Raw genomic sequence first — 17541 nt, forward strand, 5'->3', positions numbered from 1 at the left:
GGACAGCACATCAGCTTGTGTTTAAAACAGCGGCTCTGAATTTCCCCCCTCCCTTCAGTGAACATGATGTGTCAGGCCCTGTTCTACATACAAAAGGCACAAAGACGAAGGCAGAGAGATGGCTTTCAGTGGTGCTGCTGCGGAGAGACCAAGAAGGTAGAACAGCTGTGTGTGGGGGTGAGGGAGGTGTTGAGTTGGAGATGCTGTGTAACATCTGGGGGCATCCATCTCCAAGGCAACATGTGGAGCTGCAGAGGGGAAGAAGTTGGGGATATATTCAGGAGAATCTGCAGGACACAGATGGCAGTTATAAAAACACCAGATGATGCAGTCACCCAGGGACGGTGGGGAGGAGGTTTTGGACGGAGCCCCGGGGAGCACAGCCTGTTAGGATGGGGGTGGAATACGACGATATTTTGTCACCTTTGTATCAGCTTGTTCATACAACTCAGGTGACCTCACACGCTAGCATAACTTTGTAAAATCACATCACACGTATCTTTTCTTTCTTAGTTCTTCAGCAATATTAACTCATTTAAACCTCCAACAACCCTACGAGGTAAGAGGCAATGGTTACCTGTTTGACGGGTGAGAAAGCTGAGCCTCAGAGAGGTTAAGTCACTTGCCCAAGGTTACACAGCTAGCAAGGGCAGAGGCAGGGTTCGGACCCAGCAGCCTGGCTCCGCAGTCTGTGCTCCTAACCATTACTCTGTGCTGCCTCTCTATTCACGTCGTGGCCACATGCACAGATTCTATTTCCCAGGAGATCAGGTATTCATACTCATGGACATGCAAGGCCTTCTTGTTACCAGCTTCCTGTACACGCCATCTTGCGTACACGTCGTCTTACACGGTCTCAGTTTCATTAACGCGCACAACTTCACACACTCACTCAGCCTCGAGTGTCTCAGATTACTTTGTGCTTTAACACTCAGATGGCCTTGTGTACTCAGACCTCACACATACCCATAATGTCACCTCCACCGGGCACTCACTCCAGTGTGTACACACTGCATCATACACTCATGAGCTCACAGAGACAAAGGACACCAATAGGCACGTTCCTAACAGTCTCCTCTACCCATGGCCTTGCACAAATACACACTCGCCTGTGCCCTGCAACATTCACACTGCTATGCAAACTCACTGTCTTATCCATTCATGACCTTGGACTTTCACGTCACCTTGCACACTAGGATAACCATGCACACGCATTCAACCTCACATACCGACAGAGCCTTGCCTGCTCACAAGTTTGCACTCTTTGATCCTCTAGTACTCTTGCACCCTCACTCAACTTTGCCTTTCCTGCATACTTAAGACCTCAAATGCTCTCATAACCTTATATACGTCCCATGCTCACGTGATCTCGGTCACCCTCTGTGCACACACTGCCTTGCACACTCAAGCTTCTACACTCACACAAATGCAATATTCACGCTACCGCACAAACTCACTGTTGTACCACTCGTGCTCTGGCACATTCATTTGCTCTGTGTGATTCCAAATCTGTGCACACTCACAGAGCCTCATCTGCTCACACAACCTCACACTTAAGACGGACTCACTCAACCTCACCCGATTTCGCACAGTAAAGATCCTGGCGCATTCCCACCAACAGAAATACTCACACCGGTCATGCAAACTCCTTCCGGCCTGTCTGCTCGTGTCCTGGCACGCACTCCCGGGGCCCCGCCTTCCCGCACAACTTCACACACCGACACTCGGCATCACACCACCTCACTCCATCTTGCACGCTCGTGGCCTTGCCACGTTCTCACCGACGGAAATATTCACACCACTATGCAGACTTCTGGCTTGCACGCGTTTGTTCTCCCACACTCATTCACGCAACCTCACACACTCGGAGCCTCACAGGCTTTGGTCACTCCACCCTCCCTGCCCCGCAAGGGCCTGGCCCGCCCCCGCCCCGGCGCCCCCGGAGGCCCCGTCCGGCCGCCCCACTGACCGCCCTCTCCTCGCCCGCAGGGACGTACCAAGGCCAGTTCACCAACGGCATGCGCCATGGCTACGGCGTGCGCCAGAGCGTGCCCTACGGGATGGCCGTGGTGGTGCGCTCGCCGCTGCGCACGTCGCTCTCGTCCCTGCGCAGCGAGCACAGCAACGGCACGGTGGCCCCGGACTCGCCCGCCTCGCCGGCCACCGACGGTCCCACGCTGCCCGCGCCCGCCATCCCGCGCGGTGGCTTCGCGCTCAGCCTCCTGGCCAACGCCGAGGCGGCGGCGCGGGCGGCCAAGGGCGGCGGCCTGTTCCAGCGGGGCGCGCTGCTGGGGAAGATGCGCCGCGCCGAGTCGCGCGCGTCCCTGGGCAGCCAGCGCAGCCGCGTCAGTTTCCTCAAGAGCGACCTCAGCTCGGGCGCCAGCGACGCCGCGTCCACCGCCAGCCTGGGCGAGGGCGCCGAGGGCGCCGACGAGGCCGCGCCCTTCGAGGCCGACATCGACGCCACCACCACAGAGACCTACATGGGCGAGTGGAAGAACGACAAGCGCTCGGGCTTCGGCGTGAGCGAGCGCTCCAGCGGCCTCCGCTACGAGGGCGAGTGGCTGGACAACCTGCGCCACGGCTACGGCTGCACCACGCTGCCTGACGGCCATCGCGAGGAGGGCAAGTACCGCCACAACGTGCTGGTCAAGGGCACCAAGCGCCGCGTGCTGCCGCTCAAGAGCAGCAAGGTCCGCCAGAAGGTGGAGCACAGCGTGGAGGGCGCCCAGCGCGCCGCCGCCATCGCGCGCCAGAAGGCCGAGATCGCCGCCTCCAGGTAGGACCCCGGGGGCGGGCGCAGATGGGTTGTGCCCCGCTTGGGGAAGAAATCCTGAGCCAGGGCAACCTGGGAGGCCCTGTTTCGGCTTCTTTCTCCATCAGGGGCTCCTCCATGACTCTGTATAGAGGACTCTATATAGAGGGTTCATTGGAGGTGCTTCGGGATCTCATGTCACCTGTTCATCTATTGTCCAGACATCCATCCATCATCCATCCATCCATCCACACACTCAGTGACTCCCATCCACCCATCCACCCAACCCCTACCTCCACTTTTAAACCTTACATTCACCCAACCATTATAATATCAACGTGAACAACCATCTCTCTACCCACCTATCCACCCAGCCCCTTAACTTCCTGCTTACTCATTCAACCACCCAGTCACCCATCCAGCCACCAGCCATTCATCCAACCACCCAGGCACCCATTCAACCACCCGTCCATCCCCTCATCCCCAGCACCCACTTTCACTCAACTTCTCCCATCCACCGAACCACCAGCCATCCTATTCAACCATACATCCATTCACCCAGCCACCTTCATTCACCCAGTTACCTCCATTTATCCAATCACCCCATTACCCAGTCACGTTTCCATTCACCGAAACAACATCCACTCCCACCCACCTAGCCAGCCATCCAACTCTCCACCCATTATGCATCCATCCAACCGCCTTCATCACCCAACCATACTTAGATCCCACAATCCATCCACCTTCCATTCACTAAACCACCTCCACCCACCCATCCGCCAGCCCTGCATCCATCCGCCCTCCATCCATTCAGTACCTACCCTTTCATCCACATTCAAGCCCCTCTATGTCTTTTTATTGTACTTCAGAAAAAGTTCCAATGTTGCCTTCAAAGATTTATAACACCTACTGTGTGCGTGGCACTATTTTAAGTGGTTACAGGTATTGACTCATTCAGTCTCCTTAACAGTTTTATAATATTGGTACTATTTTTATTTCCATTTTACAGATGAGCTAAATGAGGCATTGAGAGATAAGGGGACTTGTCCCAAATCACCCAGGTAGCTAGTGGCCAGGTCGTAGGTGGTTCCTCCCCTCCTATCCAGCCTCCTTTTCTACCACCCTCTCCTTGGACCTGGATTTTTTTCTCTGTACCAGTCACACTGGCCTTTTATTATCCTTCTCTGGTTCTTCCTGTCAGAAGGCTTTTTTTCCTCCTGGTTCCTTTGCCTGGACTGCTCTTCCTTTCTCTTGCTGCCCCCTTAGTGTCTATTCCTCCTTCAGAGCTCAGGTCAAGCTTGACCCCCATAGAGAGCTGATGAGGCCCAACCCCCCGTCACAGGCCACCTCTCACTCAGCTGCGTGGATGTCTTCTTAGAACATCTCACAGCTGCAACTTTATGCTGTTTATGTGATTTTCTTTTAACCTAATACTTACAAAGAGCTTCCTATGAGCCAGTCACCATTCTGAGGTCTTTACGTATATTAACTCATTTAATCTTTACAAGATCGTGAGGGGGTAGGTACTATTATTATTCCCATTTTGCAAATGTGGCTGAGCTGCGGGGACAGCAGAGGGTGCGGCGGGACATGGTGACAGGTACTAGCCTGTCCCAGTGCCTGTAGCCATCCTGCTGGCGGCTCAGAATGAAGCGGGCTGGAGGCTTTCGCACTGCGGTCTTCAGGATTAAGCAGACCGAGGGCCAAATCTTGGCCCTACCATCTTTTAGCTCAGACCTGGGCAAATCAGTTTGCCCGTCTGAACTTCCGTTTCCCCATCTGTGGTGCCGCCATTGCTTAGTTGTATGTTCTCGGCTAAGTCAACCTCAGTTGTCTCATTTATAAAAATGGGGCTGGTCTGAGAGTTAAGAAACATAGCGCAAGTCCAGTGGTTCACAGCCCTGTCGTGGCATGAGTTCCCTTGGAAGCCAACTTTGAGATGGAGATTAGCGTGCAGGAAGTTTATACAGGAGCGCTCTCAGGATCAACACCTGTGGCGAAGGGAAGGCGGCAGGATTGGGCGGAGGGAGATGCCTGGCTGCCGTGCAGTCTCCACAATGCATCAGCCGACCACAAGGGGCAGCCTGCAGTGCAGATGACCTTCAAAGTTATCCCAAGTTGAAGTGAGGGAGCTGGATCTTTACACCCTCTGCACTGGATGCAGGCTAACGTCCAGAAAGGGGCGTGACCTGGGGCTGGATGGCTCTCCTCAGCCAAGGGCAATCCCTGGACAGGACTGACAGCGGGCAGCAGTCTGAGCAGCTGGGTTGGGGGCAGGGGGAGGGGAGAAAGAAATCCTTGGTTCTGAAGGGGAGACTGGGTAGCAGATCCCATTGTCTACTACAGTGCTGGCCACCTAGCAAGGACTTCATCAATATTACTAGTCATTATCGTCCTTCGATGAATTCATTCTACAGATGTGGAAACTGAGGCTCAGAGAAGGAAGACAATATGTTTTAGCCCACCTGACAAGCGAGTGAGAGAAGCAGGGCTTCAGCCCCTGGCCTTCTGATTCCAAATCTTTAACCAGCACATTTTCCCACTCTAACGTTGTAAACTTTAAATTGTCATGAACGTATGCGTAGTTAGTATCATTAAGGCAGAAAGGAGGTGTGGGTAATTTTCTCAAGACTTCTTGGTTAGGGGCAGAGCCAGGCTTGTGACCAGGCGATCATATAATTTATTGTCCAAACTTGGACACTTTTATGAGTAAAAGGGGGCACTTTTTTTTTTTTCGGTACGCGGGCCTCTCACTGTTTTGGCCTCTCCCGTTGCGGAGCACAGGCTCCGGACGCACAGGCTCAGTGGCCATGGCTCACGGGCCCAGCCGCTCCGCGGCATGTGGGATCTTCCCAGACCGGGGCACGAACCCATGTCACCTGCATCGGCAGGCGGACTCTCAACCACTGCGCCACCAGGGAAGCCCAAGGGGGCACTTTTTAAAAATAACACTTTTATGTTGTACTGATTTTAGATTTACAGAAAAGTTGCAAAGATAGTACAGAGAGTTCCCATATACTCTCCGCCCAGATTCTTTTAATGTTAACTTCTTTCATTACAGTAATACATTCATCAAAGCCAACATTCATACCTCACTGTTACCTAAACTCCAGACTTTAAGGTGGTGTCTGCCAGCTTCTTCTACTATAAAGTCACCGTTTTCCCCTTTCCCTAATTTAATCTTTGGAACACAGACATCAAGTTCAGCCCACATTCAGGACGGAGAAGGGTCTGGAATTAAGCTCTACCTTTTGGAGGGGGAAGCATCCACATACATTATTTGGAATTCTTCTGTACGGAAGATTTGTCTCTTCTTCCAAATGGAACATTTAAAATTATTATGCCAAGTGTATATAGTTACGACAGGTGTAAGCCAGCACTGTCTGGGGCCACCCTGGGACACAGCAGAGCTTAGATTACGTAAGAGCTGAAGCTCTTGATTTGGAAGACCAAGAGTTAGAATTCTGGCTCTTCTACTGAATTGCTATGTGACCTTGCCCAAGTTGCCTCACCACTCTGAACCCTGGATCTTCTTTCTTCCTAGGGTTTTTTGGGGGAGTAGATGAGCTAATGCCTGTTAAATGCCTGGCACAGAGCAGCCAGCAATAAAAGCAGTCATTGCCATCATTTAACATGTTTGCTTTTAAAAGTGAGGAAGTGGAAGCTTGGAGAGAAGGAGGGATTCCCCCGAGATCTCCCCTGCTGGGGGCAAACTCTTGACCCTCTCTGCCCCTTTGCTTTCCCGGTCCTTCCTGCCAAGGCTGTGCCCTTGAACATGAAGGTGTTGAGCTGCCTCCAAGAAGGCTGCCAGGCCCACAGCTGGGCACTGAGTCTCTGGAGTGAGAAGGTGGTACCAGCTTCCTCCGCGCGGTGCCACTGGGAGGGGAGTGTAGGGGAGATTTGGATTCCTCATCCTGGATGCCCGCGGGGCTGGTGGCATGTGGGGGGCAGCTGCCTGACTCGGTTTTAAACTCAGATTGAATTTCCAATTAAGGTCATCTTGGGGTTAGGAGGAAAAGCAGGGTTGTCTTTCTCCTGGGGGCTTTGGTGAGTATTCGGGCTGCAGAGAACAGAAAGCCTTCCCAGCAGCCTTCAGGCCCAGGCAGGCCTAGGGTTTCTGTCTATTGTGGCCTCAGGCTCCCTGTCCTGGGCTTACATGGAAGCTATCAGCTCAAAGTCTAGGATCAGGACAGCTTTCCCAGGGAGGAGGGGAAAGCTGAGAAGTCTCATCCTCTAAAGTGGGCGATGGATTGAAAATGATTCTAGATCTGTGCTGTCCAATATGGTAGCCACTAGGCATATGTGTGTGTCGAGCTCTTGAAATGTGGCTCATGTGAATTGAAATGTGCTGCAAATGTGAAATACACACTGGCTTTCAAAGACTTAGTAAGAGGGGCTTCCCTGGTGGTGCGGTGGTTAAGAATCTGCCTGCCAATACAGGGGACAAGGGTTCGAGCCCTGGTCCAGGAAGATCCCACATGCCGCAGAGCAGCTAAGCCCGTGCGCCACAACTACTGAAGCCAGCATGCCTAGAGCCCGTGCTCTGCAACAAGAGGAGCCTGCACACCGGCAGGCTTGAATGAAGAGCAGTCCCCACTTGCCGCAACTAGAGAAAGCCCGTGCGCAGCAACAAAGACCCAACACAGCCAAAAAAAAAAAAAAAAAAAAAAAAAAAAGACTTAGTAAGAAAAGAATGTAAAGTAACCTAGTAATAATTTTGTATATTGATTACAGGTTGAAATGATTATATTTTAGATATAGTGGGTTATGGGCTTCCCTGGTGGCGCAGTGGTTGAGAGTCCGCCTGCCGATGCAGGGGACACGGGTTCGTGCCCCAGTCCGGGAAGATCCCACTTGCTGCGGAGCGGCTGGGCCCGTGAGCCATGGCCGCTGAGCCTGTGCATCTGGAGCCTGTGCTCCGCAACGGGAGAGGCCACAACAGTGAGAGTCCCGCGTACCGCAAATAATAATAATAGTAATAATAAATAGATATAGTGGGTTAGAGAAAATGTATCATTGTAATTAATTTCACTTATTTCTTTTAAATTTTTTGAATGTGGCTACTAGAAAAGTAAAAAAAATTACATGTGTGTCTCACGTTATATTTTTCTCGGACAGTGTTGCTCTAGACCCATTCAGGGCCCTAAGGAGATAGTCCAACTCCTTCACTGACCAGATGGGGAAACTGAGGTACAGAAAAGGACAAAGAGATACCCATAGTAACTGAGTGATCAAGGGGGGAGCTAGCTTCATGGTTCCTGATTTTGTGACTACGAACTCTTTTTGTAATGCCTCTTAAGGTCGTGGATACTGGGCTGTGGAGGGAAGCTGGGATATTTGGGGAGGTGGCTAAACTTTTCTGGTTGTCATGACAACACCCTGATAAATGGCTCCCTTCTGGAAGGAGCACAGGGAGTGGTTCAGAGTGGGGCTCCGGCTCTGCCTCTTGCTGGCTCAATTTCATCTTCTCTCCAGACTTTAATTCTTTCATGTCTAAAAGGAGAATAATGGTATCTACCTCAAAACGTTTTCACAAGGGTTAAATCAGAGACTGCATATGCAGCACTCAGCACAGGGCTGGAAGCAGGACTCAATGAATGTTAGCTTCTCTTGTCATTGTCTAGGATTCTTGTTGTTATTGTTGTCATTGTGCCCCTGCAGCAGAGGCAGGGGCTGGCCTGCAGGAGATCTCAGCTGCCCCAGGGTGTGAGGCTTGGAACATCTCAGGTTTTTGACCAGGGTGGCATCAGTGTGGCCCTGAAAACAGGGCCCCCTGAATTGGTCTGTCCTCTGCTCCAACACCTCCCCACCCCCATTTCAAACTACCCCCCCACACACAGACACACACCCAGATTGACCCTGGAAATTCCCAAGTTGAATGCAGGGTTAGAGTTGGCTTTGTGAGTTGCCGGGAGGTGAATTTCTCGGGTAAGTAGCTAAGAGCTTGGGTTATGGCATTGAACTGACCCAGGTTTGAATCTGGGTTCAGCTACTTACAAGCTGTGTGACCTTAAGCAAGTTACCTCACCTTCCTGTGTCTCACTTTCCCTTTCAGTTAAATGGGAATTATGTTAATTCTCTTTCAAAGTACTGTTGCAGAGAGTAAAAGAGATAGCCCATGTAAATGGATTTTGCTTTGAAGGCATGCAAGGAGATATACGCTGTTACAATGAATCCGGTTATGATGAATCATTTTGTACTGATCTGAGTCTCCCTGAGAATGATATCACCCCAAGGGAAGCCTCTGTCTTCTCTCACAGTCCCTACAACTGTTTCCCAAACTTGCATCTTGTGCATGCCAGAGTCCCAATTTTTGCTATATCCATGTATCACCTCTGCTTTCCAATTTAATCTCTATCTTTAAATCAACTTACTTCAAAATATGTACAATTATTGAAAAGAAAGACTTTCGACTCCCTGTTGAAAGTGAGAGACCCATAGCACGGGAAGTTCTGAAAGCAGAATGATGTTATTCAAGTCTAAGGTCAAACTATTAATTCCAAAGATCCTAATCCTGAAGACTGCTTTCTTTTTGCTAAAAAGAGACATTGACAAGAGATGGACAGGTCTGAGAGACCTGTAGGCACCTGACTGAGGTTTGTCCTTGACCAACAAGAAGAATGGTCTGATGCTATTTCAGGCTGTGGCTTCACATCTGCCCATTTCCAGCACCTACAGGGTGTGCAGACCATCCTGGGGAAGAGGGTCTGGCCCTAGGCTAGGCCAAGGTAGGTCTAGGTAACTGCCCATGTTCGAGCCTGTTTAATTTTTATTTAACAACAATCCAGGTAGTCCTTGTTTCTAGGCGCCAGAAGGATTCTAAGTACCTTACATATATTAACTCACTTAATCCTCAAAACAACCCTATGAGGAAGGTACTATTATTCCCATTTTACAGATGAGGAAACTGAGGCACAGACAGGTTAAGTATCTCAAACAAGGTCATTCCTCTGAGTAATGGCAGAACTGGGAGTTGAGACCCCAGAGCCAGGAGACCTGGTTCTAGAACGGTCTTAACTGTGATCTGACCTTTGGCTGGATTTCTTTCACAGACATTGATTAGCACTTACCCTGGGCCAGGCTTGTGCTGGGGCATTGGTCACCCAGTGGATCCGCATGGCCAGCATCCTCTGGGGACTCACAGCCTAGTGGCCAAGACAGAATGGGATTTGACACAGTCAGTGGTGGATTAGAGGGACAAGTGAGCAAAGAGTTACTAACTGCCCCAGAGATGGTCTGGGAGATTCCCTGCAGGTGATAGGTGACTCTGCTTAGGAGTTTGCAGATGGAGACGAGGGAGAGAAAGGTCATTCCAGGTAAAGCCACAGAGGTAGGAATGTGTGTGGTTTGTTTTGGAAGCCATGAGTCATTGGCAGGGCTGGTGTGGGTGGGGAAAGAGATTAGAGATGAGCCCGGGAAGGCAGCCTAGCACCAGGTGAGGATGACTTTGAATGCCAGGTTAAGGAGTTTCGAACTTACTATGCAGCAGGCATTGTTCTAAATGCTTAGCTAAATTCACTCATCTAATTCTAACTGTGGCACACAGAGGTTGTTAAAACATGCTCCAAGTCACATAGCTAGTAAGTGATAGAACTATAATTCTGGCCCCAGAGTCTGATCTTATCCAGGACAGTTTCTGCCACTTGAGATACAGTGAACTCCTCTCTTTCCTCTTTTTTTTCTTTTTCTTTTTTTACATTGTTCAGAAAAACATACTTGCTAAAATTTAAGGAAATTCAGAATAATAGAAGATAAAAAGCAATAAAACCCTTTTTCTACTTCTACCTCTGTTGCACCTCTGAAGTAACCATTGTTAACAGTTCACTTATAGCATCCTTCCATTTACCTATTCTGGTTTGTGTTTTTCTCTTTTCTTTTCTTTTTTTTTTTTTTGCGGTACGCGGGCCTCTCACTGTTGTGGCCTCTCCCGTTGCAGAGCACAGGCTCCGGACGTGCAGGCTTAGCGGCCATGGCTCGCGGGCCCAGCCGCTCCGCGGCATGTGGGATCTTCCCGAACCAGGGCACGAACCCATGTCCCCTGCATCAGCAGGTGGACTCTCAACCACTGTGCCACCAGGGAAGCCTTTCAGCTTGCTTTTAAACTTAACATGTTTTGAGATCTTTTCATCTTATGCACGTACTGCCTTAATCTTTTTAACGACTGCATTATATTCCACAGTTCGGATGTACCATGATTTATTTAGCCAGATCTCTCTTGATGGAGACTGAAACCATCTCATGTTTTTACAATTACAAACGAGGCTGCAGTGAACATCCTTGGCCCATATTCTTGCTCGTGAAGCTGGTTAAAGGGATGGCTCAGCCAGGTACCTTATCCTATCAGGGATATTTGAGCATCAGCAGAATGCATTGGAAATATAATGCCGTTAGCCCAGGTCTTGGCAAGGGACTGACTCTTGACGTTCACGGTCAAAATGTAAATTCTGTGTTCTCCCCTGACAAGGTCTATGGTACTCTTGAGTGGATTAACACAAACAAGCAAAACTCCAAATCACCCCTGTCAAAGGTCCCACTGCCCCTCCATATTTTTTTAAATAGAAATTTAAGAATAATCGTTGCAAGGCGTGTCAAGTCATTAGCCTGCTGCAGTGTCCCCATGTCTCTGCCTGTCCCTGCTTGCACAGATATACTTTTATGGATTAAATTCCTAGAAGCGGAATTGCTGAGTCAAAAAGAACGTGCATTTTAATTATTAGCAGAACCCCAGTTAATCTCCAAAAGGGCTGTACCAAATTCATAACCCCCATCAACAATGTACAGTTGTGTGAGGGCGGTTTTCCTCACACCATCACCAACACCATGATTATCTTTCTTTTGCATCTTTGCCAAATTGTTTGAGGACAGTCAGGTGTTCCGTGAACCCAGTGATCACCATCCACTGCCCAGGCCCACAGAGGCAAAAGTTTTCCCTTGTTCTATTTCTGGCTCACCTCCAGAGGTTCTTGAATATGCGGTTCCACCGGGGGGATTAAACTCTCAGGGGGTGGCCTCAAAATGTTGGGAAGGCCCCCAGCCCCGGATTCCTGCCGCCCATCACATCTGTCCTTCAAGAACTGCCAGATGGACAAAATCCCTTTGCTCCCAGAGACCAAAGACTGGGATGAATGGAATTTCCTGAGTTGTCAGAGCTGGATTCTCCTGATATACATGAGGCAGCTGTGACTCTAAGGCTGTGACTCTGAGCCAAGTGGTCTATGGAGAGAGAAGATCTTGCCTGGGTCCCTGACAGCAGGAGATATTCAAACTGTGAGGCAGTGTTTTTGGGGGAGGCAGGCCTTCCAAGCTTGGAGAGGGGAGAAGCAGAGAAAAGACAGCATCACTCCTATCAGTCCTCAGAAAAAGCCGGTCAAAGGACATGGCCCAATGTGCTCATTTTACAGATGGAGAAACTGAGGCCTAGAAAGGGACAGCGACCCAGAGAGAGGAGCATGGCCAGGGGGCAGAGTGTGGGAGGCTCTTCTGAAACCTCAGTTGGTTTCGGGGTCACATTTAATAGGTCATCCAGGAAGAGGACAGGCCTCTGGGAGGTAGAAAGGAGCATTTTGTCTCCCCCAGCCCCAGCCCTGTAAACTGTGCTTTCAGTCTGACTCTGGAACCTTTCCAGCTTGATATTTCAGCCTAAACAGCAGTCAGAGAACAGACAGGCAAACAGCCTGCACCTTTGCGAGAAACATTCCCCTTTCCTCCAATGCCAGGGTTTCCCCATGTCCCAGTGGAAGGTCTGACCATGTGAAGCCAGTGCTTGGCCCTGACCGTGGCACCTGAGCTGAGCCCCAGCAGTGCCAGGGACTCAGGGGTCATCACCAGAAGGGCCTGGACACAGGGTGTTGGGATAACGGTAACAGTGAGAATAATGGTGGGGACCATAGGGTAAGCGCTTGAGGCCTCAGACTCAGGGTCAGGCTGCCTGCGTTCTGGTCCTGGACACTTGCTAGCCTTGCAGGCAAGTGACTTCCCCACAAACTTCCTGTCCCTCCATTTCTTCATCTCTAAGATGGGGATCATGAGAGGTCCAGTCTTGGGCATATGAGAGGATCAAGCACTTGGGGGGCTGGGCACAGGTCAGGGCCCTGTTCTCACTGCTGGGTACCAGGCTCTGTGCTGATTCCCTTTATATGCATCATCTCATTTAGTCCTCATGAGGGAGGTGCTACCTATTATATTAACCCATTTCACAGATGAGGAAACTAGCCCAAAGTCCCCAAGTAACTGACACAGCAGGGCTTCAAATTCTCTGATCTGGACTCTACCCCCTTAACCACTGCTGGAAGAGAAAGTCTTTGAGCTCCAACATTTTAGGTTACTATCCTGCCAGTCTGATATTCTGTGCCTTGACCTTGGTGCCTGGCCATCCTTTTGTATGGCAGAGTGGTTGAAAGCATGGGGAGGTGGAGAAATTGAAGTTCGAATCCCGCTGTTTCTTGCCAGCCTCGTGTCCTTGGTCCTTCCTGAGCCTCACCTTCCTCGTCTGTAGAATGGGGACAGTAACAGCCTGGCTCACTGTCGTGATGAGGACTAAATGAGATGATGTGTGTAGAGGATCTTATGTGGTCTCGGTGCTCGGTAAGGAGAGGCCAGTTTTATCATCATTCTTCTTACCCGGAGAGTCAGGCGGGTGGAACTCGGAGAGGACAGCAGGCATTTCCTCCAAGCTTCGTCCTTCCCCAACTGCAGGCTGTTTCCCTCCCCTGGGTTTCCACAGCCCAGTCCAACTTCCACTTGACTTCCTAAGTCCACACCAGTGAGTCCCTGCCATTGGGAGAGGAGTTAAAAATAAAGCCCAGTCTTTAAATCCTTCAAGTAAACACCCAGCTCTCTAAAAATAGCGCCTTTGTAACCGGTCTCTGGAGCCAGGTGGGGATTGCGGGATGGAAATTGGCAAGGCTGGTTCTTGCTGACAGGTTGGCGGGGGCCAAGCCTCTACATCACCCCGCCTTGCTGCCGAGCGTCTGGGCTTGAGGGGCAACCAAGGATCCCTTAGAATCTCCAGCCTCTTCTCTCCAGCCCAGAGCTGGCCACCAGTGCCTCTCACTGCCCCACTGTAAGGGCCCCTTATCAGCTCTTTCTGCCCTAAACTCTCCATGCAACAGCTGGAGTGAGATTTTAAAATGTTCAGCGTGACCACGCCACTCTAGTAAGCAAAACCTTCATGGCGTCTTCAGTTTGGTTTCCCCTGAAAGCAGAGCCTGAGACAAGGGTTTGGGTGCAGGAAGTTGATTTGGGAAGTGACTCCAGGAAGGAGGAGGTGAGAGGAAGTGGACGGGTAGAGTGAGACAGGGAAGAAGGAAAAGCCAATATAAGTGTGTGTTATCGAGGCATCGCGGCAGCCACAGGGACTGGGCTGGGCTGGGACCTCGGTACAGAACACACCCGAGATTGTGAACCTGGAGGATGGGGCAGGGGCGGGGGTGGTAGGTGGGCAAAGCATTAGCCACTGGCTCCAGTCCCCTGTTCACTGAAGATTTCCCCCAGGGGCATAACTCCACTGCACTTCCGGGTGTGCTTGCACTTGGGGTCGGGGTGAAGGGGCCTCTTGCAGCATTGAGAGCAGGCTCTGGGTAGAACTCGGGAAGCTTGGGTGGGACCCTGGCAGTACCAGGGCATCTTCCTGTACGTGGAACTGTCCTGCAAAGCAATGGGTGAAAGTGGGGGTAGACTGAGGGGCTGTGATGTGGGCAGCAGGGGTGTCTGCCCTTAGGAGAAATTTCAGATTCCCCTGCCTTGGCCCCCAAGACCCTTCCTGTCTGGCTCAAGCTTACCACAACAGCCCCATCTCACGCCAGTCTCCCCATCACTCACCTCCAGCCTCAGTTCCTCCAAAGGGCCGTTCTCTTTCCTGCCCATGGTCCTTTGCACGTGCTATTCCATGTGCCTAAAATGCTTTTCCCTTACTCTTGATCTTGCTAGCACCTCGTTTATCAGGCCTCACCCCGCTCAAATGTTTCTTCCTCAGGGAAGCTCTGAGCTCTTTCCTAGTCTGGGCTCCCGGTTATATGTTTCCTGTGTGCCCTGGCCTCACCTGCCACCCCGACAATTGTCCCTGCTCATTCTGTCTTCCCGACTACTTTGTATACTCCCAGAGGATGGCAACCCTGTCGGCTGCGTTCACTGCCAGGTGGCGGCACCCAGCACGGCACCCAGCACGTATGTGGGGCTCTGGAAGCATCGCTGAATGACTGATGTTAGGTCTCCAACATCTCGTAAGGGGTGGCACCCTCCGTTTGACTCAGTTAAGCTTTCAATCACATTCAGCAAATATGTACTGAGCACCTACTGTGTGCCAGGGAGTGTTCTAGGCACTTGGGGAGGAAAACTTCAAGATCCTGGCCTGCGTGGAGTTTACATTCTATCTGGGGAGACAGCACAGCAGACATAATAAATAAATTTTAGAGCACATGGGAGGGGGCAGATTGCCTTTCTAAATATGTGACATGAAGGAGTTGAATCAGTTAGCCAACCGGGTACCTGGGGGAAGAGCAGCCCAGTAGAGGGCAGAGTCAGGAAAAATCTCCAAGGTTGGCATGTGCCTGGAATGTTCTAGAAGCAGCAAGGAGACCAGCGTGGCTGACGTGGACTGAGATAAGACGGTAGTATAAGAGGCCGGAGAGAGTGCAGAGGTGGGAAGGGGACAGGTCGCTGCCAATGTGGGAGCCACTAGCTACATATGGCAATTTATTTTTTTATTATTATTATTTTTTTAATATTTATTTGGTTGCGCTGGGTCTTAGTTGCAGCAGGCAGGTAACTTAGTTGCGGCTCACCAGCTTCTTAGTTGTGGCACACGAACTCTTAGTTGCAGCATGCATGTGGGATCTAGTTCCCTGACCAGGGATCGAACCCAGGCCCCCTGCATTGGGAGCACGGAGTCTTACCCACTGCGCCACCAGGGAAGTCCCGACGCATGTGGCAATTTAAATGGAAATGAATTGAAATTAAATAAATTAAAAGTGCTCTTTTTCAGTCACAGTAGCCACATGGCAAGGGCCCCACGGCTACCGTGTCGGACGGCACAGAGGTAGACCGTTTCCCTCCTTGTTGAAAGTGTTGTAAACCCTGCCCCACTGGGGCCTTGCGGGTCACTGTAGGGCATCAACCTTGCCATACATAACTGGGCACACATCCTGGGGTCCTTTCCTCACCTCTCAAAGTGGGTATGATAAAAGTACGCAAGGCCATCTGGTTCAGCGCCGGCCAAGGTCAGAATGCCTTCCCCATCATCCTTGCCGAACGGCCCTTCGGTCACTGCTTCTGTGTCTCCAGGCGTAAGAAACTCACCACCTCTTGAGCCGGTCCAGGCCAACTCTGGACAGCTTTGGCTTCTAGATTTGCTCAAACTAGGAGAATGCTCTGCTGCTCTGTCTCTTGATTCGTTGGTCCCAGTTCTGCCCTCGGGGACTCTGTGGGTTAGAAACGTGTTCAGCTGCAGGTCACAGAACCTGTCTTAAGCACTAGGCTTATATCTGCTCACAGAAGAAGATCAGAGAGGCAGTGCCAGGCTGACGTGGCAGCTCCAAGATGCCCCGGGGGACGCCCCCCTCCTGCTCTGCTTAGAATGTAGTTTCTGTCCTTGTCCTCAAAGGTGGTCACAGCGCCCCTAGCTTCACCTCCACATCCAGGGCAGAGGTCGGAATGCGACAGCTTCTCTTGATGGGGAAGGAAGCCCACCCGGCGACGTTCATCTTCTCCAGAGTGGGTCACATGGCCTTCCCTGAACAAGAGTAGGCTTCTGTTAGGAGGAAAGAAGGAGAGAATGGATATTTCGTGAGCGGTTAGCAATGCCTGCCCTGGACGTCCCTGCGGAGATGTAAAGATTGTGTTCTTAGTGCCTCTGAGAGTCTTCACTGGCCTAAACGTCTCCAGCCCCTTTCCTCAGCCCCTGTTTTCAAATCTCATCACTTTCTCCATTTTCCAGGTGGAGAAACAGAGGCACAGACATCACTTAGTGATCGAGAGCATGGGTTTTAGGGTCATATAACACTGTTTCTTTCAACAGGTCACTTCCCTGAGCCTCAGTTTCCCCAACTGTGGAATATGGTGGAAATTAATAGAGTACTTACTGGTGAGGGTGTTGTGAGGGTAAGATGAGATAGTCCCGTCAAGTACTAGCCACAGTGCCTGGCACACAGCCATCACTCAGTAGTGGCAGTTGTCATTTTTATTATTATAACTATGCTTCCTCTTGCTTCAGTGATTCCTTCCGGTGTTGATGAATGAGGAACCAGAGACCGCAGACGGTGGGAGCTCTCTGCCGGGTCCCCTAGGTGTTTCCATTGTCCCAGCAGTCACCCCAGGGAGAGCCTGTCTCCTCTTGTCTCCAGAGGGGTGTAGAGTGGGACCACAGAGAGGAGGGAGGGGCTGCAGTGAGGATCCGTCTCTAAAGCCACCTTTGGCCAAGCATATCCCTCGTGAGGGCTATCGCATTACTGCCCATGGGCTCGTCCCATCAGCCCCGGCTCCGCGCAACCCTATCTGGGAAGGGGGTATTACCCCAAGGTCACGGCAGCCCACTGCCAACCCCGTAACCCCACAGGACTTGAGGTAGCTTGCCATAAGCCTGGCCAAGGACAGGGTCCTCTGAGCTCTGACCCACCAGGTAGGGTCAGAAATGCCACAGGTGGGTCCTTCCGGTGAGAATTGGTCAGAGGTTCACCCGGGCAGCCCCCCACGCCTGTAGGGCCCAGGCATAGATAGTTTTTCCCTGGGCACCCCAGCTGGGGTGGAAATAGAGACCAGCAGCCCTCATTAGTCCTTCCTTTACATTTTTA

The 17541-nt window shown here is 51.2% G+C and overlaps 1 protein-coding gene across 1 annotated transcript in view; it reads left to right on the forward strand.

The window, feature by feature from the left end:
- JPH2 (junctophilin 2) overlaps positions 1 to 17541 on the forward strand; it is a 57613-nt gene that overhangs the window by 21758 nt on the left and 18314 nt on the right. Inside the window, exon 2 of the mRNA XM_060032710.1 lies at positions 1990 to 2779. Within this exon, the coding sequence (XP_059888693.1) occupies positions 1990 to 2779 (790 nt within the window). The remainder of the gene's footprint in view (positions 1 to 1989; positions 2780 to 17541) is intronic.

This window comes from Delphinus delphis, chromosome 15 (assembly GCF_949987515.2).
Source record: "Delphinus delphis chromosome 15, mDelDel1.2, whole genome shotgun sequence".
In the NCBI taxonomy this organism is placed as follows: Eukaryota; Metazoa; Chordata; class Mammalia; order Artiodactyla; family Delphinidae; genus Delphinus; species Delphinus delphis.